Source organism: Sceloporus occidentalis, unplaced genomic scaffold (genome assembly GCF_023333645.1).
Source record: "Sceloporus occidentalis isolate IW3139 unplaced genomic scaffold, rSceOcc1.0.p SCAF_2, whole genome shotgun sequence".
In the NCBI taxonomy this organism is placed as follows: domain Eukaryota; kingdom Metazoa; phylum Chordata; class Lepidosauria; order Squamata; family Phrynosomatidae; genus Sceloporus; species Sceloporus occidentalis.
Genome location: NW_028316982.1, coordinates 193099767 through 193127230, shown reverse-complemented (window position 1 = coordinate 193127230; position 27464 = coordinate 193099767). Strand labels below are relative to the sequence as shown.

General features: G+C 39.5%; 1 protein-coding gene across 1 annotated transcript in view; it reads left to right on the top strand.

The window, feature by feature from the left end:
* Positions 1-27464, top strand: part of CFAP47 (cilia and flagella associated protein 47) — a 343409-nt gene that overhangs the window by 213919 nt on the left and 102026 nt on the right. The window contains exons 52-54 of the mRNA XM_089508424.1: positions 14119-14297; positions 20362-20469; positions 26393-26504. Of these exons, the coding sequence (XP_089364550.1) occupies positions 14119-14297; positions 20362-20469; positions 26393-26504 (399 nt within the window). The remainder of the gene's footprint in view (positions 1-14118; positions 14298-20361; positions 20470-26392; positions 26505-27464) is intronic.

The window sequence follows — 27464 nt, the reverse complement described above, 5'->3', positions numbered from 1 at the left end:
TTTCTGCCAAATTTCACCAAATAAGCAAATTGTTTCATTGAGTGCTTCTTTATAGGTTTTCGGATCAGAGTTTCATTTCAGCAGGCCCAAATCATTAATGCATTATGAAAATAGAGTTTATATTTACAAGGGCTGCTCTGCAGCCACCTCTGTATCTGAAACAGAAAGGTTTTGAGATGCAATCTACTGCCCTCTCTTTGGCAGTCAGGAAAAATAATATTGCTGTTCGAGAAGAAATGCCAAAACAAAAATATGCACTTTCCATCTGCAGTTTTGAAAATGTTTTTCAGGAACATATGCCAGTTTTGAAATGTGTTATTAAAATATTAATAGTTGGTGAGATCATTTGAGCATGAAAAAGCAAACAAAAACTCTGTGTTTGTTGGGAAGCTGTTTAAATATTTAACTTTAGAAAATGAGGAGTGCAAATTTTAGTAAAGTCAGTTTTCATTTAATGCTCATACATACAAATACACATACATGCAGCAGATTGCATATCCCTTGTAAAATATGAGGATATCAATACAAATATAGATCATTAGAATACTATTACTATTACTACTAATAAAAATAATACATATTTACAGATTACTTTCTAGCTCTTGAAATGATATGCAGCTTTAAAAAGCAATGGAACAAAATCTGACAAAAGAATACAACTTCTACTATTTGTCCAAGATAATGGTAAACATAGAACCAACTTGACCTTTCTAGGGACAAAGACCCATAGTTTGGGATGCTGCTCCAGAAGAACCCTAGCTTGTGCACTCACCTCATTTCAATCTGAAGAACACTTCTAGAATTCTCCTGAAAGACAATCTGAAATTGAAAAGAAAGCATTCAGTCTCTGTATATCATGTGGCTTTTTTACCCTCCACACACTAACTCTGATGACAGTGATAGAGTACTGCCCTTAGTGAGGTGGGAAAGATATGTCCCCAGTGCAGAAACTGCCCAACCCCTGTTCTGAGATCTTTCCAAATGGATGATTTTTTATGGGTTTTTCGGGCTATGTGGCCATGTTCTAGAATAATTTATTCCTGACATTTCGCCAGCATCTGTGGCTAGCATCTTCAGAAAATGCTTGCCTGGAAAAAATTGTGTGTGCGTGTGTGTGTGTGTGTGTGTGTGTGCGCGCACACACACACACACACACACACACACTGTGTGAGCCTGGGAATGCAGGAGTGATTTGCATGTGTATTGTTCTGTTGCTGATGGCAGGCCTCAGGCTGGGAGGCTAATGTAAAAGAAGATTAGTGTCTGCTAATTGATCATCATTATCTGCTGGGAAAGCCCCTGACTCTGAGTGGTTTGCATTTACTGAGTCCGCATTTTGCTATTCCTCAGGACTGGTAGCTAAATTTTGTCCACTTTAAGGGTTTCTTCTTTCTGGTTGAAATTGTCCAGGTGTTTGTGGATTTCAATGGCTTCCCTGTGCATCCTGACATGGTAGTGGTTGGCATGGTCCAGAATTTCAGTATATTTCTTATACATAAGGGAAACAGTCTCGAGGTTTCTTGTAGCCAACCTCATAAATTGAGCTAAATAAAATTCCCCTAGAGAGACTTGGATACATACCTTTACTCTTTAGGATCTTGTCTAGTTCTTTCATAGCTGCTCTTCCCATTTCTAGTCTTCTGATTTCTTGACGGCAGTTTCCAATTCCATTCTGATTAGTGTTTGATCCAAGGTATGGGAAAAATTTAACTATATCTTTTTCCTTATTGTCTAGGTTGACTTTATGTAGTTCCTTCTTGGTCAGTATTTTTGTTTTCTTTACGTTCAGCAGTAAGCTTAGTTTTGACCTTCCTTAGTAATTCTTCCAAGTCTGTGATGTTTTCCATTAGTAGTATGGTGTCATCCTCATATCTTAGGTTGTTGGTGTTCCTTTCTACCTTCATTCCACCTTCTTCTGAATCTAAACGTGCTCTTCTGATGATATTTCTTCTCTGAAGATGCCAGCCACAGATGCAGATGAAATAACAGGAATACATTCTCCTAGAACATGGCCACATAGCCTGAAAACCCTACAAAAAACATGGGGTGATAGTGTGCAGGTTGTAATCAGCCCTATAAATTGTGTTCAGAAAATAAATTGCATCAGACCATCTTGGTGGATCATAAGAAGTAGCTATCGAAAAGAGAACAAAGGACTGTGTCCGGAAAAGGACTGTGATAAATACACAGGGACTGAAAAAAACTTGATTTAATCAATTTTGTGTTGCATCGCTAGAGGGGTTGTGTGTTTTGTTAACATGCCTACTGTTTTCAAGACAGGCTAGCAAGACAGAAAAATGATCACCAGAAGGCTATTCACTGCTTAGATTAGATATACATTTAGGACTTACGTTAAAAGTGGCCCAACATTTCAAATGCCTGAAGATTCTTATAAAACAATTTATCATTAGCACTATACTTTCTGGATCTTGCAAAATGCAATCAGCCATCTTATCTTAGACATACTGAATATTCTAAATGCAGTGCCAAGTGTATAAATAAGCACAAAGGAAAGTTGGTTTTAAATAGTAACATAGATTATTCCATAAAACTCATTTCAGCTGTGGTGAAACAAGCAGTGAAAATCAACAGCTAATTTGCTGAATAAGGAGTTAAAATGTTGTTTTGCTGGTATAAATATGCAGTAACACTCTTTCAGTGACTGAAACTGTTCTGGGCTTATATCTTTCAGAGAACTAAATTAAATGCATCATAAGGTTTAAAGCTACTAAGGCTGAATGGGAGATGACACCATGATAATAAGGGTTGTGGGGGGACACCATTGTGTTTGCTTGTATTTGTGTTCTTAAAATGAAACAAATCTGTACAGTTTAGATACTCAGCAAATTTTTGTAGCTGGAAATAGATTTTATGTACTATTTTTCAAAAAGCCATTTGGCATTTTACCACATTTCTGTATATTAGTTTGCAGTTAATTACTGAAGCACTATGAAATGTCTTTGTAAAATTATGCAGGTGCCTTCACAATGCTGACTAGACGAAGAATTAGAGAAAAGGACAGAGTATCCCGCTTTAGACAGAGAGGTGGCCTTAAATGAGGGGTGGGAAATGTGGCATATGGGTTTTATATGCTCCCCTGCCCCCCCCCCCAAAGTCATACTATTTTTAAAAAATCATTTTTTTTACCCCAAATGCCTTTTCATTTGCATTTTCTCTCCCCCCCCCCCCCCCAGTGTCATTTTAGGCCCAGGAGATGACTTTAAAGAACAAAACAAAAAATAGGACAACTTACACTTATGTCCTGTTGTTGAAAAAAGGTCTTTCCTGAGCCATGTGTGTGTGTGCGTGCACGTGAGAGAGAAATAGAGAGAGAACATGGTGAAAATGCTGTCAACAACCTCTAGGTGGCATCTGTGGCCAAAAATTACTTGGTTTTTTTTTTGTTTTGTTTTTTTGCAAGGAGTGCAGTGGGGAATGTTTGGTGCTCTAAGGTCTCCTGAGAGGCTATTGTATAGAACCTGTGTAGAAACATCAAATGCAATTAATTTCTTTCAATTATAATAAATAATAATAATAAAATTTATTTGTATCCCGCCCCTCTGAGAACAATCGGGGAGGCTAACAAAGTTAAAAATACAGAACATATAAAATCCCTAATACCCTCCCCTCCTTAAAAAAGTATTAAATCCAATACAGTATTTAAAAAGGCACAAAACAAAAAATACACAAACAAACATACAAGTTAAAAACTGACCAAAAAGTCAGCAACATCACACCCGCAAACAATCAATGAGAGCAGCAGTATCTTTCCCAGACGTTCTTCTAAGGCCAGGTTCTCTATTCTGGGAAGGCCTGCCGGAAGAGATCCGTTTTAACAGCCTTTTTAAAGCTGTCTAAGGATGTAAGTAGACGGATCTCATCCGGCAGGTTGTTCCACAGTCTGGGGGCGACGATGGAAAATGCCCTCTGGGAAGTAGTCGAAAGCCTAGATTTTTGTGGCTGAAGTAGGCCTCTCCCAGAGGAGCGGAGTGCGCGGGGAGGATTATAGGGGAGAAGGCGGTCCCGAAGATAGTTTGGACCCAAGCCATTTAGGGCTTTAAAGGTGATATGTTAACAATTATCCAAGGTAGTAGTCTAAACTGCCACCATGGATTCCACTCACTTTAGCTTTAGGTCTCAGTTTCTGTTAGAAATCTAGTATGTCAGATTGTACAAAAGGGTGGGTTGATATTGTCACAAAATCTGTGTTATATCCATCTGAGATTAGCAGTGGGGAAAAATGAGATAGATATGTTCCCATTGGGCTCCACATTATTGTGCTGCTTTGAAATGAATCAAGATTCATTCTGGGGGAACTTAAAGTCCTATATTCATGTTTTCTATACTGAGACTAAAAGATTGCTATCCAGATTTATTAATTTTTTTAAATGTTGTTGTTGTGTACCATCAAAATATCTCATGGAAGCATACATGCAAAATAAACATAAATGAGTTTAAACAATGTAAAATAGTACTGTATAAAAATATACATAGACAAACAATACATTCAACATGATTAACAAATTAAAACAGGTTTAAAAATTAAAACTGTTTTTAAAAACCATGCACATTAACAATCTGACAAAAATCAGTTGTGCTCCAAGGATCTAATATAGACCTTTGTTTTTACTTGGCACCTACATGAAATCACCATTGGTGTCAATTGTCCCATGGGGGTGGGGGCATTCCATAATCGTGGTCTTGTAGCTCAGAAGGCCCTCCCAACATCCTCACTGAGGACACAGAGGAGTTCCCTCAAAAGACCTCAGTCCTTAAGATGGCACATTTATAGGATTTCTCTTCCTCTTTCTCATTTCTTGAAGGAAAAGCTTTTGTTCTATACTTTGTTTTCACTAAAGCCTCATCCAAGTCCTCACCAAATACCCTGGATTCTTTAGGAAAGATAGCTAAAACTGGCTTCATGTCAGCACTCCAGTTCTTCAAAAGTAACTGTCTGCAAGAAACTATACTGGATGAAGTCAAATGGAAGCATGTCTAGACGGGAATCTGCAATAAAGTCACATGGCTTAACTTTTGGCATAAGCAAGCATTCTCTGAAGGAACATTAGTGAAAAGTTCCTTAGCCCAAAACATTGCTATCTGGTAAACAGGAGGTGGCAGCCACTGCCCTGATTACCAGTGCAAATTCATCACCGGCGCTGTGTTCTTAGGGGTATTATTCCCATTCCTGGAGAAGGTTTCCTTGTGGCAAAAGCTTCTACTAAAGCATCAATCAGAAGAATCTTTAATTTGTCCAACATCTCATTGGCAAAGGAATGGAAACATTTACTGTGAGCTGAAATTACCCTGGTAATAGTGTTACCCCCCCCCCCCCCCCCCATAACCACTCCCAAGATCTCTGGGCACAGTAGGATTCTCTAATTTAAACTACATTTTCCTCATTTTCCTTATATCCTTTTCCCCCCTGGGCGTAATTTAAGCACCTTCAACACCACAAATGAAGCCTGTAGGTGGAAAAAAGTTTAACTTGAATAGCTTCCTGCAATTTCCTCTTTCTCCAGATGGAATTATCTCCTTCTCTGTCCAAGGAAGTAGGGCGACTTATTTTCTAAAAATTGATTAATTTGTCTATTTCCTTTCATTCAGTGATTTTGAACATCATGTTTCTACAGCTACAGTATCTAAGTGTAACAAATAATGCATTGGGTTTTGCTGTAGGGCTGGTTCTGTAGCTGTTCCAGGAAAAGATTAAGGCCTGTACCTTTAGCATAGCTGCTCCTCTACAGGAAAGCTATTGGGTATTATTTGGATCTCAACATCTTTGTTTATTCATCACTGTAACACTGATGTGTTTGCTTCAACTGAAGCAGTGTTTGGAAGGTCCATGCTTCAGGAAGTAATGGCACTTCGAGGTGTGTGAAAGCACAACTTTTTTACCCAACAATGACCACTTTGGTAAGTCCCAAGTGAGGATGTTCTCCTTCCATACACTACAAGAAAATGGAACGTTGGTATTACCATAAAAGTTACTTTTCTACAGCAATGGGTAGGCTATCTTACCCACCTGGAAAAGTTGTTACTGCTGGATGAGGTATGTTTTTAAGGATGCTGCTCTTGGTGTAATAGGGGCATGTGTCATTGAATTATGTGCAATCTCTCAAGATTTCTGTTCCTTCATTGAGGCAAGAGGCTAGTTCTCCCACTTACGGTGGAGGAAATATTGAGCAGAAGCCCTGTTCTCCTTCTTTTCACTGTGAGATCAGGCTCAAAGAAAGCTACTGGGCCAAACTCACAGCTGATTTGAAACTTAAACCTGAACCTCTTGAATACCAATTTAGCACTCCAGAAATACATCACATTGGGTCAGATGTGCAAATTTGGTGCACATTTTCCACTAATATATGTATATTTCAGTGCATTTATTAATTTGAGAGGTGTCATGTTATTTGGAGAAATAGAAAGATTCAGGCTTTCTTTTTGGACAGTAACCAATGCTAAAGCAACAGTGTGAGAGACTTATGTAACATACATATTTACATTTTTAGCAATTAAAAAATTCAAAGACTCTTATATTGCCTGGAAGCAGCTATCTATATGAAATAAATCTGTATTACTTTACTCACTGTGAAGGTTTTTTAAAAGCACTGCTAAGAATAAACATTTTATTTTATAGATGTAATAGGGACTTACGGGAACTGTGTGAAGTTGAGGAGAAGCACCTTATCACAGAAATGTAAAGTTGGAAGGGACCCAGTATAGTCTTGTTTCTTTGCAGAAAAACCACATTTAAAGCATTGCCATCCAAACTGTCTAAAAACTTCCAACAGAGAAGAAACCACCACTTTCTGAGATAGACTGTTCCATTGCAAAATAGCTCATACCATCCAGAGGTATTTCCCAATATTTAGTCAGAATCTTCTTTTTGTAATTTGAATCAACTAATTTAGATCCTGCTCTCTGGAGCAGCATCTTCCATTTTCATGTCACAGTCTTTCAGCTATTTGAAGATGGCTCAGTCTTTTCTTTTCTAGACTTCTGTCTTGAGTGTCTCTGATGGGATATCATCCAGTATTTCTTTAAATTTACTGAAATCAGCTTTTTTATAAACATCCAATGTATGGATCTAACTATACTTACCTTTACCTTTCCTGTCTATAATGACTCTTAAGAAGAGGTGTTCACTTTAATTTCCACTACATCCACTTGGTTGATTAGTTCTTGCCAATCAGCGAGCAACAAGTTGAAGATAAATTGATCTCCTTGTCATGTGTTCTACCTTCTGGAACATTAAATTGACAGCAGGGCAATTGAGAAATTTGTTAGATGTTGTAGTCTTGGCAGAATTTGTCTTTTAAAATATATCAGGATAGCTGAAGGCATATTTTTCTTTTTTAAAAACATTTGGTAATATGTTCCAGGAAAATGTCCCAGCTTGGAAGTGTGAATAAGGAGAATTAAAATACATTGTTCATGTTGTAACATCTTTGCATTAAATATTTGTAGTTAAGCCCCTTGAGGGACAGAAGATAGAAAATATTTCAAAATTTTGGAAAAATATTCCATTGAAAATTAAATAAGAGTTCAGTTAATCATGCCAGGTAAAAGCACTTAACAAGGAGCTAAGTTCTGGCATATATGAAGATCTTAGCAATTTGTGTAGACCACACTAGCTCTTTGAAACAACCCTTTAATTAATATATGCAAAGAACTACAGAAATTATGTTAACTACTTCAGAAATGGAAGAAAATGTGAAACAACTTTGCTACTTTCCCAGGCATGTAATTTGGAGCCAACTATCTCCAACTTGGTTTATTTATTGATAGGGTGGGTAATGATAGGGTATGCTAGCTCCCTCTTTGCTATTCTTTCATTAGCAGCTGAAGATCTTTTTTCTTCAAGGAGGCTTTTGGGAACTGTTTTGTAAGAAAAGTGCTTTTTAGTGTGCTATATGAATTTTATTCTCTAATATCAATTCAGTGATTCAAATGGTTTTAATTCAGTTGACAGTTTAATAATATTTTAATCATAACTTTTTAATGTTTTTAGTGGCATGTGTTTTATGTGGGCCCTGCATAAAAAGGTGGTATGTAAATCAAATAAATAAAATAAAATTGAATCATTTTCTGTTATTTATATGCCACTTTGAGTTGCATCTTTGGGGAAAGGGTAGGGTATAAATAAATAATAGGTGGATGGATAGTTTGAAAATATTAAATCTGTTAGGATACAGCTTAAACCTCCAAAGGGCAAAGCTATGCAGAAACGTAAGATTTCTGCATTATGTTTTCCACATAGCCAACTGTAAGGTTCCTGGAAACCCACAGATAAAGCACAAAAGCAACATTTTCCAGTTTTCAGCACCATTGTCCTGAAACTAGTATTCAACTTTTTTCTAAATCTGGAGGCAATCATTATACCAAATAAGCCACTGAGAAACATGTCCTCCATGAAGTTGCCTATAATTCTTTTCTGGAACATCGGGCATTGATTTGTACAGTCAGATTATTGGTCCATCTTTGTTCTGTATTATTTGTACTGACCAGCAGCTGTTCTCTAGTTCCAAGCATGAATTTTGCACATCCTTAGCTTGAGATAGTGGGTACGGACAGTTGGTCTAGATTACAAACACATTTTTTTTCAGAATCAATGAGGTAGTGAATCTGTAAGTTTATTATATGTTCTGTGAAAGAGTACTTTCTCCCCCTATCCTGAACTGACCCTAGTGAAATTGATTGGCATTGAATTTAGTATGAAGAAAAGAATGTACTGTAGAATGAAAAACTTTTGTCTAGAGAAAGTTTTAAAGGGGAAACAAATTCCCTGTTGAGGAAGTCTACATAAGCTGCTACTATTGGCAAATATCTTCAACAGTTTAGTTTGCATAGTCTTCGTTCCTTAGTTATTTCTGGTGAGTTTTCCAAGTATTTCTAACATGCTGTTGAACATAGAAGTACAGGTTGAGCATCCCTTCTCTGAAATGCTTGGGACTGGAATATATATATACAGTGCGCCCGCGCCATACGTGGGCACACCATACGCGGACTTGAGCGTATGCGCTCAAGCCGCGGCGCGCGCGCGGGGCGGAAGGGGTGGCGTGTCCCATTCAATTGAATGGGCGCGCGCGCCCGTTGCGCCCCCTGCGCCGCCGCGCCGCCGCGCCGCCGCGCACGAGCCCCATTGTTTCCAATGGGGCTCGAGCATAGGCGGAATTCACCTTACACGGAGGGATCCAGAACGGATCCCCTGCGTAAGGCGGGGACGGACTGTGTATATATATATATATATATATATATATATATATATGGATTTTGAAATGTTTGCATATGCATAATGAGATATCTTGGAGGTATGACCCACATCTAAACATGAAATTCATTTATGAAAATATTATGAATAACATTACCTTCAGGCTATGTTTATAAGGTATATACAAAACATAGCCTGAAGGTAATTTTATTCATAATATTTTCAGTAATTTAGTGCATGAAACAACATTTGTATACAGTGAACCATCAGAAAGCAAAGGTGCCACCATCCCAACCATCTAGTGCTTTCATGTCAACACATAGCTCACCCTTCAAATCTGATCCATTGAGGAAAGATGAAATGATAATTAACAAAAGATGACAGAAGGGCAATAATGGCAATTTTTCTATCTGTGTGACTTCATTTTAGGCAACACAAACAGAACTGCATATCTTTTCATCAAAAGTCATAACAGTCTCTGTTGTAGTGTGATATTTTCCCACTTTACCCAGCAGCTTTTGCTGTATGGTTCTCCGCTAGGTTTCATGAACAATAATTTCCATAGTTGAGATTTTTTCTACTTTGGCTCATTTACCATTTGTGATTTAACCTGAAACTTGATTTTTTTTTAACCTGGTTTTATAGTCTGCATTTGTATTTACAACAAACATTTATCCCAACCAAAATATGAAGTGTTTTCAAAAGTTTATGCTTAGAAAAAACATTTGAGGAATTACAATGGAAGTAAAGTACTTTGATAAATACTTTGAAAATTTCACAGAAGATTAGGGATATAAAAATGTTAGTGAATACACTTATTGGTTCAAAACACACTGCAGAAATAATCCAATCTGAGACTACTTTAACTGCCCTGGCTCAGTGATAGAGGATTGTGGGAACTCTAGTTTATTGTAGTATCAGAGCTCTCTGTCAGAGAAGGCTACATGTTCCACAAAACTACAGTTCCCAGAATTCCCTAGCATTGAGCCAGGGAAGTTAAAGCAGTCTCAAACTGGATTAATTCTGCAGTGTGTTTTGGACCTTTCGCAATAAGAACGCATGTTTTAGTATGAAAGACTTCCAACTGAAAAAAAATGTCAACTGCCAAGGAATCTTTCCTCCTACAGTGAGAATAAAAATATCAGTTTTTTAAAAAAAATCACTGGATTTTGTACAAAAATATGATCTTTTTTTGTACAAAACCCAGTGGTTTTGTATTACATACAAAATGTAGTGTTTTCTTTGCCAAAATATTTGGTTTTGCTTATTTTTGGCAAAAATATCTTGATGTGAAAAGTAATTTTAAAATCCTCAAATATACAAATATCACTATTTGGGGAGAAATTTTTTGTTAAAAAAGTTATAACCCTAAGACAGATTCTTCTGTATCTGAGACTACAGAAAATGGATACTTATCTCTGGCTACTTTCATACTGGAGATTTTCTGTGAAACAGGTACAGTTCACTCCTTTTTAAGGAAGCATTGGCACAATGCTGTGATTAAGAAAAAAATCTGTCTCTCCCCTTCTTTTTCTACTTTCTTTCCAGAGTTCAAAACTGATGTTTTTTTAGCCATTCTGGAACAGCTGAGTTGTTCCCAAGTCATACTTGACCCATTACGCAACTGTTTATAGTTTCTCTAAATTCTGGCTGATTGCTCTAGATATGTTCTGTTCTCCTTTCAAGCAATCTGCTCTTTACTTTTCTAAACAGTGTCGTGTTTATATCTATTATCTCTACTCCTACTTGCAGCTGGGGAAAAAGATCATGATAAGGAGTGAAGCCGGGGAATCATAGAATCAGAGTTGGAAGATGACATACTGGCCAACTTGAAACCAGCTTAGAGATGTAGCATTTAGATGCCATAGCCCCAAAGCTGGCTAAAAGCTGGCTGCAGAGGCAAAGGGACAGCTTTTTTCCGCCCAAAATAGGAGCAGATCTTTTCTGCTGCTATTTGGGGTGGAAATTAGCTGGATTGGGGCTGCGCATCTGTTTGCCATGGCCCTTTGTGTTTTGCCCCTTAATCATTCAAGGCTAATGTCCTGGGATAGGATAACCATGAACAAATCTAATGTTGCCAACAAATTTCAACTAAAGCAGAAACGTGCTTGAAATAAATGTAGAGAAATCTTTGATGGGGGTAGGTCATAATCGTATTCATCTGCAGTCTTTATACACTGCCTTCTTAGGTTGGTATCCTTTAACCTCTTCCTTTTGTCATGGAGCTAGCAGAAAATGCAATATAAAAGGGTTTGTAAAAGACTGTTATTCAGTTATGAATCTTGTTCATTACCAGTTCCAGAATATAAGTCATGATATCTTTGCTGAAAGAATTCAAATATTCATCCAAAATAATTCCAACAGCCTATAAGAGAACATTTTATATTAGATGCTGGGAGATGTTTAACCTGGTGCCAATCATCTTGTTAATAAAACATAATTTTGCAAGAAATATAATGAGGTGGATTTTAATTTATGTTACCTTCCAGGGGCTTTCTTATGAAGCCCTTGGTGATGAAATGGTAAAGGTACTCTTAAATTTTGTTTACAACATTTAAATGATTAATCTGAACTTTAAATTTTTTTATAGGAAACTTAATTTGTCTTACTGGTCCAGGGCCATTGAATGATTCATTGGGGTGGATATAACTCTGCCATCTGTAAAACATTAAATGTGTTTTATGTGCATTTATCTCAAATTGCTGTTTTCTTAAAATGCAAGGGGTCTTTTGCAGGGTACTAGGCAAACATATTCAGTAATCTTTGTGATCCAATATATTTTCTGCATAAACATAATTGTTACTATTATTCTAATTTATTTATGCAAAGGTTTTTACATACGTAAAATGGCACATATTTGCCATAAAGCCAGCCTTGACTCTGTTATTGCAGTTATTATGTGTCATTTGTTGATGGTGTCATCTCACTGAAATGGCTGTACCTTCCGTTTGTAAGTCGTTATTTCAAAAATAGATGTTGAAGGAGTGCAGATTTTTGTTGTTGTTGTTAATACAAAGCAACAAGAGACTGAGAGCAAAAACTCTAGTTTATTCCATTGTGTAAGATAAATTCATTAGTTGTATATTTATCTAACAGTGGTGGATGTTTCTCACATTATGTGGTAGCAAATCCACATGACCAGTAATCTTTGCTGTTTTTGTTAACATGCGATCTGTTAGATGCCTTGAGACAAATAGCAGGACATAAATTCTTAAAGCAGATAAGTTTATAAATTCTGACTTGATGATCATTATTTCAGTGTAACTAACCTACTTGGATTTTCCCCCTCCATGTACCTCTTGTATAAGTTCAGCAATTGTGTGATCTGCCATCACATAATTTGGGAAACCCAATTTCAACCCTTTTCAATCACTGGGTAGCTTTGGCAAGTCACCATCACAAGGATGATTGCTTGTTTATTACTAATCAAAATGTTTATCAATTGTCTTTCTGTCCAGAAGGGCCCCAAAAGTGATCTTGAACAAAAGCCAACCTCTTATCAAACTATCAGATTATAAATATATAAATTTATCTTTAAATTATCCAGACTATGGAGCAAAACTATTTCAAACTCATTGAAAGCTAACCTAAATAAAAATGGTTTTTGCACCCTTTGTACAGCTAGGTAAAGATGGGGCCAAACTGAGGTTCTCAGATTGGTAATTCCATAAACAGAGTGCTGCTGCAGCACAAAATCTTCTCCTCATGTCCACACCAACTTAGATGATGGGAAATTTAACAGGGTCTCTAAAGCAGTGGTTCTCAACCTTTGGTCCTCTAGATTTTTTTAATACTTCAACTCCCAGAATTCCTGAACAAGGAGCATACTGACTGGGACTTCTGGGAACTGAAGTCCAAAACATCTGGAGGCCCAAAGGTTGAGAACCACTGTGAAAATGGTAAATTATATCTAGGCATGTACAGGGGAAGTTAGCATTTCCTAATAACCTATCATTTAGGGTTTTTTTTAAAAGGGAAAAACCGTGATCTTGAATTGATTTTGGAATCACTTGGTATGGTCCACAAGGTACATACCAAAAAAATTACATACCACAATGGCTTCCGGGCACACTACACACATTTCAACTATCTTACCCCATCCTCATGGGGGCTCTTCACCTACAGACTAGTTTCCAGTGCTAAATTGGTCTTGCCATTTCATTTCCACACACAAAGGCTAGTTCCCAATACCTTTGTTGAAAACAACCATATTTAAAACTGGACTTGGCACTTCAGTTCCATACACAAAGGATTTTGAATTTGAATTGGTATTCTCACATACCAATCACACACACACACACACACACACACCACACACACACACACACACACACACACACACACATATATATATATATATATATATATATATCTGTCCCTGGATTCTTCTCCACCAAATGCATCTGAGGAAGTAGACTTTAGTCTAGGAAATGCTGCCAACTTCTTTCTTTCATTTGGGAGTTTACCACACAGGTCCTCTTTGGTCCGACCCCTTAATGGAACGGAAGGGGCAGGAACAAGTGCGGAACGAGTGGGGGACGGATTTTACTGCACACAAAAGTCCTCATTCCATTCTGTTCCCCTCTCTTCCGTGCCCATTCCATTCCAGAGGGGGCAGTTTTTGAGAACTGTTCAGAATAGTTCTCAAAAACCGTTCCCTTCTGGAACAGAATGGGCACGGAAGAGAGGGGAACAGAACGAGTGAGGGACTTCCTTGTGTGCAGTAAAATCCATCCCCCACTTGTTCTGTTCTGAGGCCGTCCCTGGAGCCCAGTGCAGCAAACTCCCTTGTGTCAAAGGTGCTACAAGATCTCTCTACATACATACCAAAAAGTACTTCAAATCAATATTCATTCTTTGATATCTTTGGTAAAGAAAAAGGACAAATGCTTTGCCTTTCTCTCTTCTAGGATACTATTGTCATCGGTATTCCTATAACTAATCCCACAGTTGATGTTCTGCCACTAGATGTAATACTCATAGATGCTGCTGTACTTAGTGGAGAGAAAAAGCTTGTTCTTCAACCAAAAGAAACATTTCACTATGAAGTAAAGTATTCTCCAGCTGTTACTGGCAGCTCAAATGGAAGGTAAGATCAGCTGTTGCAGCTGTGAGTGTGAATAGATTCAGCAGATTTTAGGGATGTAATTCATCACTGATTTTGTTCCCAAAGGACACGATGAATAATAATACCAATTTTCTTCCCACTATGAGAAAGTCTTCTGAACCTGCACACTTTTGAAAGACTGTTTGCCGTTTGGAATTTATTCTGCACAAAACTGGCAGATGGGGGGGGGGGGGGGGGGAGCAAGAAGCCATTCCCTGTGCAGAAATGCTGTTTTCTGCACAAAAAATAATGGCAAATGTGTGCAGAATAAGTCCTGAACATTGAAGATTGTTGTGAGTTCTAGATTCTTCTGATTAAGATTTCCACTGCTTAAGAAACATGTTTTCAACCATTTTTCAAGTATTGTGGTATATTCTTCCCATCCCTTTTAGATCTAACCAACTCTTTTTCACGTTAATATTAGCTACAGAACAAAGCTACAGAACTATTGCTACAGAACAAAGGCTCTCCTTTATTTATTTTAGATTAATAATCTGCTTTTCTTCTATGGTTAGGATGCAAATCCAATTTATTAGTTTAAATAAAGTAAGATACAATAAAATACAAGGAATTGTATCCATTAAAATACAAATCAATCAGCCTTGCTGATAAAACACACATTAAATGTAAATAGTTTACTTTCTTACTTTTTTAAAACCATGAAACATCATTTTCATAAAGCTGACATTTGGTTGAATATATGATTTATGACTGAATGATTTTAGGTACTTTTAGACTCAGTTTTTTTGTTGTTGTTGTTTTCATGGTATTCAGTGTTAATGTTAACATCACTTTTTCAAACAGGAACCTCAAATTGATATTTACTTTATTTCTTTTTGTTAGTTACTATAAAAGATGCAAATCTTTTGTTTCACGATTTATGGAAACTAAAATAAGCTATAGCTTAATGAACAAGACTGTAGCCCTTTTGGTTTCAGTGTTGCAATGTAATTTCAAAACTGAACTAGTAAAGACAGACCACTGAATTCTGCCATACTTGGCCAGATATTTATTTAAAACTCATTTAAACAGCATAACTACCGGTAACAGAACATCATGGCAAAGGGAAGACCAGCTTTTTCCTTCCACTTTGTCATGTGGTGTGCCTGAGGAGGGGGAGTATGACAAGGTGAGTGCAGGTTCAGGGGGTTGCCATGCAAAGCAGGGGGCAGAGGACACCAGGAGGTTTGAGGACTAGTGGTGGGAATGTGGAGGAAGGCTGGAAGGGCATGTTAGGGGTAGGTTTGGGGCTCCAGCAGTCCACATTCTGGCTTTTATTACTTCTCAGAATGCCCCTGCAAGGCTGCATCCTCTCTTCCAGAAAGAACATAATGGCAAGAAACTACTAACCAGGCCTAGCCTAGTGAAGATTCAGTGGCTCAAAATTGTGTTTTCTTCTGGACAACGTGCAAGGGGGGATTTCAACAGATTTCAGGTGTGCAACTCATTGCACAGTTTATTGCATATTATTTTCACATCTAATTGGCTGCACAAATAGTTGTGGAATTAATCACAAAGTAAGTACACAAGTAACTGTATCCCCATAGAAGAAAGCTGTAACGCATGCGCAGCTGTATATCTTTTTTTTTTAATTTAGGTATTTATATCCCGCCCTTCAGCCCTAATGGCTATCAGGGCGGCTTACATTTATTATTATTTTTAACCAGACAGTTCCCTGCCCGCAGGCTTACAATCTAAAAGACACAACACAAAAGGAGAATGGAATGGTGAGGGGGAGGGGATCAGGTCCAGCATTCTTCTCTCCCTCTGAGGCCTGGACCAAGGCAGATGCACCGAAGGGAGGGCTCTGCTTCTTCCAGGCAGGCCTGGTGGAGCTCGCCTGCCTCTCTCCCCTTCAAGATGGTGGCTGAAGGGAGGGCTGGTCCTCTTCGAGGAAGGCAGTTGGAGCTCGCCTGCCTCTCTCTCCCCTTCATTATCTTGATTTCAGTAAGGCCTCTGACAAGGTTCCCCGTGGCATTCTTGCAAACAAGATAGTAAATGTGGGTTAGACCAGGGATGTAGCCAGGATTTTGGGAAGGGGAAGGTCCAGACTAAGTGCCACCATTTTGAGAGGCTAAGAGCCCCCCCCAGACACAAAATGTAAGAAAAATGTAGGACATGATGCACGATAAAATGTAGGACAAATTGTAGGACGTTCAAAAATGGAGAACACACCCAACTAAAAGCCAAAAACATTAATAAAAAACTATAAATTCATGTTTCTTAGTCCTGCTCAAAATGGAGAACATTTTGACATTTTTCCTGGATAGGAGGTTGGGCTATAGCTTTGTGTGTTAGACTAGGAGGAACTTCCTGAGAGTAAGGGCTGTTCAACAGTGGAACACACTCCTTCCTTGGAGTGCAGCGGAGTCTCCTTTTTGGGGGGCTGTCTTTAAGCAGAGGCTGGATGGCCATCTGTCAATGGGGATGTTTTGATTGAGAGTTCCTGCATGGCGGAATAAAGGGGTTGGACTGGGTGGCCCTTGCAGTCTCTTCCAACTCTACGATTCTATGACGCTGGAGACCAGGATTCGATGAAATCTGATTCTCTCCAACAGAGAAGGCTAAATATCTTACATGTCAATGACGTGGCTCATGCATCATGTCCAAATGGTGCGGCGCACAAGGGACATCACAGCGTTTGTCACACACTCTCAGCCTTAAGGGAAGGTGAAGGCAAATCTCCTCTGAACAAATCTTCCAAGAAAACCATTGGGCAAGTCACACTCTCTCAGCCTCAGAGGATGGCGAAGTCAAACCCTCTCTGAACAAACCTCCCAAGAAAACCTCTTGAAGGCGCACACTCGCACACACCCAAGTCACCAAAGGCAGACTCTATGAACAAACCCACTAGACAAGTAAGTCACACACTCTCAGCCTCAAGGAAAGGCTGGCAAAGGCACATTCTGAACAAACCAAGAAAACCCACTAGGCAAGTAAGTCACAGTCTCTCAGTCTCAAGGAAAGGCTGGCAAAGGCACACTTCTGAACAAACCAGGATGTTTTGAAATTCCTCCTGGGCAGAAATGTAGGATGTGTCCTGGATAAAGGAGGATGTCTGGTCACCCTGATAAAATGGAGGATGTTTTGACATTGCTCCTAGGCAGGTCTGAAATGTGTGTCGTATCCTGGATAAAGGAGGACGTGTGTCTTCCTACCAAAAATGGAAGACATTTTTACATTCATCCAGGCCAGAAGGTTGAAACATAGGACACATCTTAGAAAAGGAGGATATCTGCTCACCTTACAAAAAATGAGGACTTTTGAAATTCCTTCTGGGCAGAAGTCTGAAATGTAGGATGTGTCCTATAAAAGGAGGCAAGAAAAGAGCCAAGCCTCAATATCTGGACCCCAAAACATACTCTAACTCCCAGAATTCCATAGCCAGGAGCCAGAAAAGAGCCAAGCCTTGATATCTGGACCCCAGAACATACTCTAACTCCCAGAATTCCATAGCCAGGAGCCAGAAAAGAGCCAACTTTGATATCTGGACCCCAGAACATACTCTAACTCCCAGAATTCCATAACCATGAGCTAGAAAAGAGTTAAAGTGCTGCCCAACCTGGTTATTTCTTTAGTGTGGATGCAGCCTGATGCAGCCTCTCCTCCCTCCCTCCCTCTCCTCCAGGGTTTCCTCCTCAGGCACCTCCTCCTCAGGCCCTGCAAAAGGGCACTCCTCCTGGCTTTGCCAGGGCCAGAAGGAGAGAAAAGGGCGCTTGTTGGACGCAGCCCCAAACAAACGCCAGGGAGCCACTTCTGCTCCTCCTGAAGCCTAGAGGAGAGCAAGTAGCGCACTCCCTGGCATTTGTTTGGGGCTGAGCGCCCTTTTCTCTCCTCCTGCTAAGGGGGGGTCCGGACCCCAGAAACTCCCCCCCTTAGCTACGTCCCTGGTTAGACAATGCAACTGTTAAATCGATTTGTAATTGGTTGACTGGCTGAACCCAAAGGGTGCTCAGCAAAGGCTCCTCTTCATCTTGCAGAGTGGGGTGCCACAGGGTTCTGTCCTGGGCTCAGTGCTATTCAACGTCTTTATAAATAACTGAGGCAGGGTACAGACTGCCAAAAAGGGCAGCCTGCCGGCGCCTGGCTTTAGTCCGCGGGGAAGCCACAGCCTCCAGACCACAGGGTTTCCCTGGGGACCCAAAACCCCCCACAGAAAGCGGGTTCTTTTTGCGACACCATTATGACATCGCAGTGCACCACTCGCGCACTCGTGATGTAATGGTGCCATAACATGCAGATGCTATGCGTCTGTACAGGACGCCACCATTTTGACACCCTCGTCTCGTGCAAGGGGCGAGGGAGTCTAGAAGTGCTGCCCCTCGCACGTGACAAGGGCGTCCTTTATGGCCCATCTGGACTGGGCCTTAGATGAAAGAACAGGGGGCATACTTATCAAATTTGCAGATGGCACTAAATTAGGAGGAATAGCTAATACCCCAGAGGACAGGATCAAAATTCAAAATGCCCGTAATAGATTAGAAAGCTGGGCCAAAGCTAACAAAATGAATTTCAACAGGGAGAAATGTAAGGTACTGCACTTAGGGTGGAAAAATGAAATGCACAGATATAGGATGGGTGATACCTGGCTGAACGAGACTACGTGTGAAAGGGATCTGGTAGTCCAAGTAGACCACGAGTTGAACATAAGTCAACAGTGCAATGCGGCAGCTAAGAAGCCCAATGCAATTTTAGGTTGCATCAATAGAAGTATTGTGTCTAGATCAAGGGAAGTAATAGTGCCACTCTATTCTCCTCTGGTCAGGCGCCACCTGGAATATTATGTCTAGTTCTGAGCATCCCAATTTAAAAAGGACATTGAAAAACTGGAGCGTGTCCAAAGGAGGGCGACTAAAATGGTGAAGGGCCTGGAAACCATGCCCTATCAGGAACGACTTAGGGAGCTGGGGATGTTTAGCATGGAGAAGAGAAGGTTAAGAGGTGATATGATAGCCCTGTTTAAATATTTGAGGGGATGTCATATTGAGGAGGGAGCAAGCTTGTTTTCTGCTGCTCCAGAGACCAGGACGTGGAACAGTGGATGCAAGCTCCAGGAAAAGAGATTCCACCTCAACATTAGGAGGAACTTCCTGACAGTAAGGGCTGTTTGACAGTGGAACACACTCCCTCGGAGTGTAGTGGAGTCTCCTTCTTTAGAGGTCTTTAAAAAGAGTCTGGATGGCCATCAGTCAGGGATGCTTTGATTGAGATTTCCTGCAGGAGGTTGGACTGGATGGCCCTTGTGGTTTCTTCCAACTCTGTGATTCTAAGAATGAGCAGTCCAGTGGCGAAAGAATAGCTGAGTGCTCCCTAAACACCTGGCCTCTAAATAATAATAATAATAATCATACAAAATTTGAAAAATAACATAAGCATGGTAGTATTTTTAGTAATTTTTACTTTAAAAATTCATAACTTTTAGGAAAAACAGCCAGTGATTTTTTACTTTTGGATACTTTGATGAGTATGCTGCCAAGACTAAGGCTCAGAGCCATGAATGAAGACCAGAATCAGTGTCAGGACAAAGTCTGACCCAGGGCATGCTATTGCCATGCGCTCCTTACCTTTCTGTGCTGTCGCTGGTACTGAGGAGCCCCCCCCCCCCTTTCCTGCATCTGATGCAGAAATGGGATGCCTGGCTGCAGTTATATGGCCAAGCACATTGTGTCCTCAACAGACACAATTGGGGGGGGGGGGGGCTTTTCATTACCAGTGACAGCATTGCAGTGTGGAAGGGAGGCACATACAGCTGGTGGTTGCTGCAGAGTTTCCTGGAGTCAAATTGACCTGGAGTAAAGGCTGTTTACCCTGAGAATATGCTGGAACTATCAAATTTCTGTCTGGTCTGGCAGGCCTGATCCTGGCCCCAAGCGTTTGACTTGCATCTGGAAGTGCATCTGGAGGAGAGTATGTAGAAGTTTGTTGACCACCTTTGTCTTCTACATTTCTTGAACACTTTTTTTAGTATAATACAGTGGAATCAACATGTATAACAAAATAATCTTAACCACTTAACCATAAAGTTCTTTTATATCTCCAATTTTAGTGTCATATTCTTGTCAGAGACGTTTGGAGAATTTTGGTATGCACTGAAATTGAAAGCACAGAAGCCTCAGCCAACAACAATGCCTGAAGTAGAATGTGAACTTGGAAAGTAAATATAAGATTTTTCTTTGCTTTTTAGTTCATACAAGGTGTTTAAGCAGTACTGTAATTATATTATCAGTACACTTTCACTCTACCTCTTTCTTTCTGGATAACATACAAGGCGTATCTTCTAAATGCAGAATGGAGTAATTCTTTCTGAAGTCAGTGGGGTTTACTTCAGAGTAGATATGTATTGGATTGTGCCTTAAGAAGTGTTCAAAAATGAGATGGAAGAAAGGAAAGACATTTATTTTCCTGTACCAAAGCAGAAATTATTTTTGCAGTAACCACTGGAGGTTGAACTTCCATATCTAAGCCCCATCCCCACCAAGATTAAGACTGAAATTGCAATCCTATATTCATTTACTTAACAATTTGTTCCATTGAAATCTGTGGTATGCATCTCTGAGAAAATCCATATTGTACTGTACTGTATAAAGAAGTCTAGGAATCATTGAAAAATGATAATGTAAAAGTAAAATGGAGGGGAAATTATTCTAAAATAAGGATTGCTTCAGACTTGTAAAAGATTGTACAGCTTGGATGCCATAAAAATGGAGGGGGTAATATCAAGGATGATGCACCACTGGCTCAGCACATAAAATTATTTGTACTCTAACTATTCTCACTTTGATGTAACTGAAACAATTCAGAAATAGTTCAAAGAACAGTTAAAAGATTAGAGTCTGTATGTTGTGGAAATTAAGGGAACTTTTCCAATAAGTAAGGTGAATTGCTACAAATGTTCAAAATGAATGTGGAACAAATTTTTAAAAGGGGATCATTTGGTACCAAATATAACTGTGTGAATGCACCCTCTGAATCTGTGGTTAAAATATATTTTTGAAATTCTAATTCAGGAGGTGCTGCTCAGTATCTCAATTTCTTCAAGTGCTGGTCAGTATCTCAGTTTCAGAAAGACTTATTTGACATCTCTTTGGACATTCTACCTAAATGAATTCTTGGTAGCTGTGTTGTGAATATAGCATATGCAAGAAAGCAAGTGAAACGATATATATTGAGAGAAAAACATTGGGTATTTTTCATTATCTTTTTCATGAGGACAAAGAGTCAACTGGTGCTTCAAAAGTGCTGTTAAAAAAACCCCACTCTGCTCTATCAGATCAGACTTATGTGATGAAGATTACCACTATGTTGCAACTTACAACATTTCATGGATAGCAGCAAAACAGGGAAGCAGAAATCATGTGAGAAATATACTTTCAGTCAGTTTACCTGGACCTTTCTCATGATTCACTGGTAGAAATGAGGAGTCTGCAGAAAACTCATTCTTTCCTTTTCTCATCTGTGGATAATGCAAACATATTGTTTTTCAGAATGTGACCCTAGTGAAGCCAAAGAGGCTGCAGTTAGGTACAGCACTGTGCTGTCCTGCAATCGTTTTTTCCTTATCATGTTCCATCTTACAGCCACCTTTGTGCTCCCTGGCGTTATAATCAGCATATGATTCGACAGACACATTTTTATTCATTGAAATCATTATGAAATTATAGCACAATCCCAATAAACCTAGCGTTGCAAGACTTGGTGATCTTTTCTTTGGAATCCATACACCCCGCCTCTCCTGAAGATTACATTTTTGCCATATAATTTCAAATGTTCAAAAGCATTTTTTTTAAAAAACTACAGATTCTACACTAGCAGTTCAAATAATATACCTCTAGTTTCATAACATCCTGAGAGATTTTTTATTCTTGTTTTTTTTTAAAGTGAAGCAAAGTACCTGTGTTATACAAAAGCTGAAAGAATAACCATTACGCTTCCATCATAAATGCTATAGCTGCCCAATGTAGAATTGATACATATAGAGAAAAAGATGGGAGTAGATGGCAGTGGGAGAGTCTTCTTTTAAAAGAAAGGTGTTAAACAGTCATCTTTTGTGAGTGCTCAAGGTTACAAGATGATCAAGAGAAATTACAGTTCTCTGGCAGTAAATCACATACCATTGGAAGAGTTAGTTAATTACAAGTTCCTTTTGGCAGCAACTTGCATTGAAGAGAAAGGTATCATCATTTATGCTTTGGCTGTCATTAATTTTTGTCCACTTTTACTGATAGTGGACTTTACTGCTTTTATGGACTCTTAAGATGTATTTTTAAAAATGTGTTTAACCCTTTCTCTTGTCGATATTTCTGTTTTAACAGTTCTGCAATGGATGCATCGTTAAAATTATCTATTGTCTAGCTGCCTTGGGCCCACACCAGAAGTGTGCCATGTAAATAGAATAAATAAATTAATAAAATTTAATCTTTAAAGTGAGGTCACAGCCCCTGGGCCAGTACAAAGGGTAGTCTCCTTGCCTACCCTGCTGGTCCCATGACCTAAAGAGACAGTTCCAGAGACCATACCTTCACAAAAACGTGCAATAGGTGTTCAACTAATCTTTATTTCCTCTATGTCTGTCTGTCTGGGAATGCTGCCAGCACACACACGTGCATGACTGATAAGAGCAGCTCAGCAAAGGAAACAAGGCTGGGCAGCCAACAGGCAGTTTATGAACAACAGACTTGTCCTCTGTCTGTGAATAGAGTGAGCCACAAGCCACTCCAGATTCAGGATTCCAGGAGTCACAAATACCAGTTCAGTCCAAGGTCGAGGATACCAGAGGGTTGGTTGATGAATCCATTCCAAGGTTGCAGGTTAATAGCAGTCAAAGGTTTAAGGAGACGAGAATCCAGGGACGAGGTCTAGGAAAGTCAAAGCAAGCAGCAATTCCTAAATGGAAAGCACAATAATCTCTGACAAGGGAACTCCGCATCTGCAGCTGCTTTAAATCACAGAGCCGCCTTCGCAGGCCCTCCCTTTCTGCCCTCCTTTAGCTGAAGTTGGGAAGTTCAATGCTCAGCTGTTGCTCTATATCTCCTAGGCCTGGCACCTCTGCTGAAACAAGGCTAGGCTGCTGATCCACAACGTCCACTGAAGGAGACTCAACAGCACCAGGACCTGGCAGGGAAGAGTTGGGATCTGCCAGGGCAGAACTAGGACCTGGCAGGGCAGGGCTGGGGTCTGGCACTCTCTCAGGTTCCTTTTCGTCATCCTCTGAGTCCTCCTCATGACTGGCCATGACATTGTGTAGTTCTCTTCCCGCACTAGACCAGCCAATGATGCTCTCCCACCTTGTTGCAAATCACCCCAAAATGAAATATTGCCCTCCGTCAGCTCTGTAAAGCTCTGGCCTCTGAAATATTATTTGACGATATTCCAACTCTTTCATCAGTACATTCTTAACATCTTATGGCAAATCTGCAGGACCTATCCAGGCAATGTGAATCACCCTCACCCTGTCAGACGTAGTGGGGTAGAATGGCTAACCACCGTAAATGCACCCAAGGCCATCAGGCTTGAATAATTGGAAAGTCATGGACTGCTTGGAGAATCAGTTTTCGCCTTCAGGAAATAAAGGTCATTATCCTGAAGGTGAATGGCCAAAACCCCACTCATGCCCAAACCAGACAATGTGTTGATATTTTGTAACAGGAGAATTACCTGCATGATGGAATAAAGGACCAGTCTGAGAGCCTCTAACCCACAAAAGTTCCTGCAGTGCAAATATGGGGCATAATTCATGGGCCCAATCATAGAGCTGTGCCAGTTCTCCTATAGTCTGTCTTCAAGAAATGAATATTAAGGACCTTCTACCATTTAAACAGCTGAACTACCCTCAACTCAAGCACCTCATCAGAAGTGTCCCCCCAGATACTATGTCCAACACACTAATTCGCAGAGTTCTGAACGAAGCTGTAAGGGAAGCAGCATGAAACAACAAAATCTCATAATGTGAGACTGCTACAGGCCCAAAGGCCACTCACTCCATTCAATACTGCTGCAGGGAGGTTCACATGCTTTGACTACTGTCCACCTCTCCCTGGATCACCCCTCCAGCATTTTATGAAGCTTAAAATCACTGGTGCTATCTGAAAACCCCAGAGCCTTAGTATAAAAGGCTAGGGCTGACAATATACCTCTAATGGATTGCGGTGACAACCTCTTTTCTCTGAGAAAAGTGAACAATTTACACCTAATTGTAAAATGTGTACTACCAGTCACCCCAAAGTTGCTGTCTGAAATAGGCAAGTTCCCTCACTGCCCTAGGATAACTTTTCTTATTCCTGGGATAAGTGACAGACTAATGGTTTTCCTATTTCACCCCTTCAAATGTCTAGAGGTCTGGTGGCATTGTGTCTGGAAGAATCCAAAGGTACTGCCTCCATGGCAAGCTGCCTGAAGTGCTCTATCTGTATACATAAAAGAGTGTTGGTGATGCCATTGTTCATTTTCCCCCATAGAATGCCAGAAACAAAATGTTATACTATAAACACTGCATGGTAAAAGCCCTAAACAAATGTGTAAACCACCTAGACCAAAAAGACAAGGAATTGGTAACTATATACCCAACTCTCTTCCATGCCAGCATTCTCTGAAGATGCCAGCCACAGATGTTGGCGAAACGTCAGGAATAAACTCTTCTAGAACATGGCCTGAAAAACCCACAAAAAACTAAAGAATTGTCTGTACTATGCCATATTGTCATATTAGAAGTGCACAGAGGAGTTTGCCAATTTCTCTGCCCAAACTGGGAATGCTACCATATTAAGAAAAAAAATCCAAAAAGAGAAAGTTGACTATAATTCCAGTTCAAACCCAGGCCTCTGCCCAAGTCACAGGACACCAGTGACCTTGGAAATAAAGTTCAAATCCTAGAGTCCCCACAGTATCTGATGCAACCTGAAGGACATCCTTAAGGAAACATTAAAACCATGATGAAACTCATACCACACTCACAAATACTCTTTAATCCCTGTGTGATCTTTATTTTAAGATGTGGCTGCTGTGGTCGACAGGTAGCATTACAAAGCCTTCTCTCCTGCAGAGAAAGAAAAAATATCCACATACTATCCCCCCAAAATCTTATTTCTAACAGAATGAAGCAAGTGGTCACCCAAGGCTGAGAGTCTGATTCAGCAGCTAAAAAGACAATGTGATTCTAGGCATCAATAGAAATATAGTGTCTAGATCAAGGGAAGTAATAGTATCATTCTATTCTGCTTTGGTCAAGCCTCACCTGGATTGTTTCCAGTTCTGGACACCACAATTCAGAAAGACTGGAGCATGTCCAGAGAAGGGTGGCCAAAATGATGAGAGGTTTGAAAACCATGCCCTATGAGGAGTGACTAAGGGAACTACGTATGTTTAACCTGGAGAAGAGAAGATTAAAAGGTGATATGATAGCCCTGTTTAATTATTTGAAGGAATGCCATATTGAGGATGGAGCAGGCTTGTTTTCTGTTGCTCCAGAGACTAGGACATGGAGCAATGGATGCAAACTACAGGAAAAGAAATTCCACATCAGTATTAGGAGGAACTTCCTGACAGTAAGGACTATTCGACAGTGGAACACTCTCCCTCAGAAAGTGGTGTATTCTCCTTCTTTGTAGGTTTTTAAACAGAGGCTGGATAGCCATCAGTCGGGGGTAGTGGTGCTTTGATTGTGTGTTCCTGCATGGCAGGGGGTTGGACTGGATGGCCCTTGAAGTCTCCTCCAGTTCTATGGTTCTGTGAAATGTTGATATAGCTGTAGCTTGAGGAATGGGAATTAATTTCTTTGTCTGTTTATGGCCTCAACCTATCCACAATAATTTACATTGATAAGAAGATACTCTTGAGTTGATAATGATGATATGTTAATGTATTTTATGAGGCTTCAGATAGCAAATCTCAGATATATTTCCTAAAGATATGTGAGAAAGCCAATGTTAATAAGGGGAAAATTCATTGGCCTGCAGTGACCATTATAAAAATGTTTTTCAGATAGACAAAACCCATTTTAGCAAAATATTCTATAGCACCAGAATCAATCAGGTACTTTATAATGATATAATAACAAACAATTTGTTTGTGTTTTCTAATAGATGGGCTCGCCAGTATATTCCTCTGGTTAATCCCACACATGAAATTCTGGAAGTGAAACCTTTGAACAGCAATCCAGGCCATTTTTCAATGGAAATAGATGGTAAAACCCCTGTAAGTTTTGTTTTATCTTCAGGTATGAGAATGCCCTTTCAGAATCCCAATGTTCCTAAAAAAATGTTTGTTTTATTGGGTTTATGTATTAAAGGCAAGAAAACTTTCTAATCCAGTTGAACAGAGAGACCTGAGATCAAATTCAACGCTTTTTGAGGAATAAATAGCTGTTTAGACACAGTTTGCTAATTGGATGTTCCAAAAGCATGCAGTAACCATTTGCTTTGAACAGTCAAGGCAGAATACTGAGAACAACATAGAAGAGGGAAATAAACATAGGTATCTCAGTGGAGCATAAACAATAACTAAGTTGTTTGAGAAAGATATGAGAAAAAGATACAACATGAATCTGAAGCAACAGGATTGTACAACTGCTTTGGCAACAAAGATGGTTTATAATAGAGACAAGAAGGATTAAACCCAGTGATGCTAGAAATTAGGAAGTTTTCATCTTGGAAACAAGGGTTTGTCAGAAATGATTACTAGTGATATAAGATAAACCTATTTTTATCATAATCATGATGGACATAACCCAGATATTTCCTATTAATGAAGGGGTGTTTCTACTTATGGAGACCACAAATAATAATAAAAAAACACAACATCTTGAGAGGCGAATAGAATTTGTCATTGAAGATCTTATCTGTTTCTCATTCAAAATGTGAAGGACCTGAACCTGTTTGGGGTCTTTTGTTGCCATAGAATGACATCCAATGAACTTAAAATATAAGAATAACATTATCCAACCATTTTTAATAACCAGTTGCATTTGCTAAATTATTGTCAATGCTTACTTTTACAATATTGTATAATTAATGATTATCTATAAGCTTCTGATAATAAATTGGACAAGCTCAATACAGAAGATAATCTTTTAACCTCAGAGACAGTCTGTGATCTATAGAGGTCTACATTCATTATCATTAACTCTAATCCATCTCAGGGCTAATGATCTGACCG